Here is a 1,889-nt window from a genome sequence, read left to right as displayed (position 1 = left end):
CTTTCTAGGGCCAATACAGGGAAACATGTACCTTGTGGTGATCGACTCCTTCTCCAAGTGGCCAGAAGTGATTAACTTTAAACAAGACACTAGAGCGTGCAAAGTAGTGCAAGTATTTGAAATGCTGTTCGCGAGACACGGGCTGTGCGAGCACCTAGTCACCGATAACGGCAAACAGCTGGCGAGCGCCGAATTCAATGAATTTTTAAAAAGAAACGGCGTACGCCACAGCTACTCGCCAACGTACTTCCCGGCGACAAACGGCGCCGCCGAAAACTTCGTCGGCACGTTTAAGGATAAAGTAAAAAAAATCATGAAAGGGGGGAAAACGGTAGACACAGCGGCCTACCAGTTCCTATTCGACTACCGCAGCGCTCCCCATTGTACTACAGGGAAATCCCCAGCACAACTGTTATACGGACGCGAAATGCGAACACGGTTTGACTTGCTACGACCCAGCACACGCACTAAAGTCGAAATTAAACAAGAAGCACAAACGACGGCTAAACCTCACTCGCGTAAACTCGACTTACAAGAGGACGACCCGGTGATGATCGATAATCATGGGAAATCGGGCGGAAAGCGAGTAAAAGGAAAAATCGCGAAACGGTTATCACCATCTACATATCGAGTGCAGACTGAGGAGGGCCGTGTAATAAAGCGCCACGCGAAGCAAATTGTTAACCCCATGCGGCGGTCAGAGCGTGTTACTCGAAGACAGCAAAATTAAAAAAGAGGAAGAATTGTAGTGTATGTGCGCACAGCGAACAGCGAATGTAGAGTGTGCGTGAGTATGTGCGCGAGCACAGAGTGTGTATGCGAGCGGCAGCCGCGTCGCCGGAGCGCTCCGGGTCCGCCGATGTAGCGCGAGACAGTAGTTCGTCGTAGCACGTCGTAAAGGCTTGACGAGTAATACTTTAACCTCTATCCACACACGTGTTACAATCATTCACCTGCTCCTCTGATCCCGCACCACATAACGATAACTTACAAATATTACACTTGTAATAAAAGAAAATAGACTTATTACTATCCTATAATGTAGAATACTATAATGTACAATAATACTATGAATATTATAAAGGTATTCGGTAATGTCCCCATGGCAGCGTTTCTGTAGAATCGGGCACGATGTATCGTTTGTCGTCGAACGGACTCAGAGCGATTTTCGTCTCGGCTATAGTGTACACCTCATGCAGTTCCGATCTTATACAAGTTTGTCGGCGAGTCATTTCTATCTCGTCTCGCAGACAATGCGTGTAATCGTCGAATGTTATCGTTGGCGCTACCACGTTGCTTTTGACACCTTTAAGTAGGGTAACTATAGGAGTTCTAACTCACTTTTGGAGGGGGAAACTGGGCGGTCCTAACCGCTAGGGGAGGGGGAACCGGGCGGGCCTAACCGCTAGGGGAGGGGTGGACCGGGCGGTCCTAACGGAGGGGGAGGGGGGGATACGGCGATCCTAACCGCGGGGGAAGGGATATGGCGGGCCTAACCGCTAGGGGAGGGGGAACCGGGCGGTCCTAACCGCGGAGGGGAGGGGGATACAGCGATCCTAACCGCGGGGGAAGGGATATGGCGGGCCTAACCGCGGGGGAGGGGGAACCGGACGGTCCTGGGGATACGGTGGTCCTAACCGCGGGGGAGGGGGATACGGCGATCCTTACCCTATGGGATCCTACGCGGCGGCTCTAACCGTGGTGCGGGGGAGGGGGGGATTTTCTATAGAGTAAACAGATTAGTGGAAGATTAAAATTCTTTACTGAAGTAAACAGAATAATGGGAGGATTGGGACTGGGCCCGACGGTGCGGCAGATTTTCTATAGAGTAAACAGATTAGTGGAGGATTAAAATTCTTTCCTGGAGTAAACTGAATAATGGGAGGATT

At 50.7% G+C, this 1,889-nt stretch overlaps 1 protein-coding gene across 1 annotated transcript; it reads left to right on the top strand.

Moving 5' to 3' along the window:
* Positions 1-25: 25 nt before the first annotated feature.
* Positions 26-652, top strand: LOC105559581 (uncharacterized protein K02A2.6-like; the record flags this gene model as incomplete). The annotated part of the gene is made up of 1 exon (XM_012007990.1): positions 26-652. A coding segment is annotated over exon 1 (627 nt), but the record flags the coding sequence as incomplete, so codon positions are not given.
* Positions 653-1,889: the final 1,237 nt, after the last annotated feature.

Source organism: Vollenhovia emeryi, unplaced genomic scaffold, assembly GCF_000949405.1.
Source record: "Vollenhovia emeryi isolate VEMERY1.0 unplaced genomic scaffold, V.emery_V1.0 DF946512.1, whole genome shotgun sequence".
In the NCBI taxonomy this organism is placed as follows: Eukaryota; Metazoa; Arthropoda; class Insecta; order Hymenoptera; family Formicidae; genus Vollenhovia; species Vollenhovia emeryi.
This window is presented reverse-complemented; position numbering and strand designations above follow the sequence as displayed.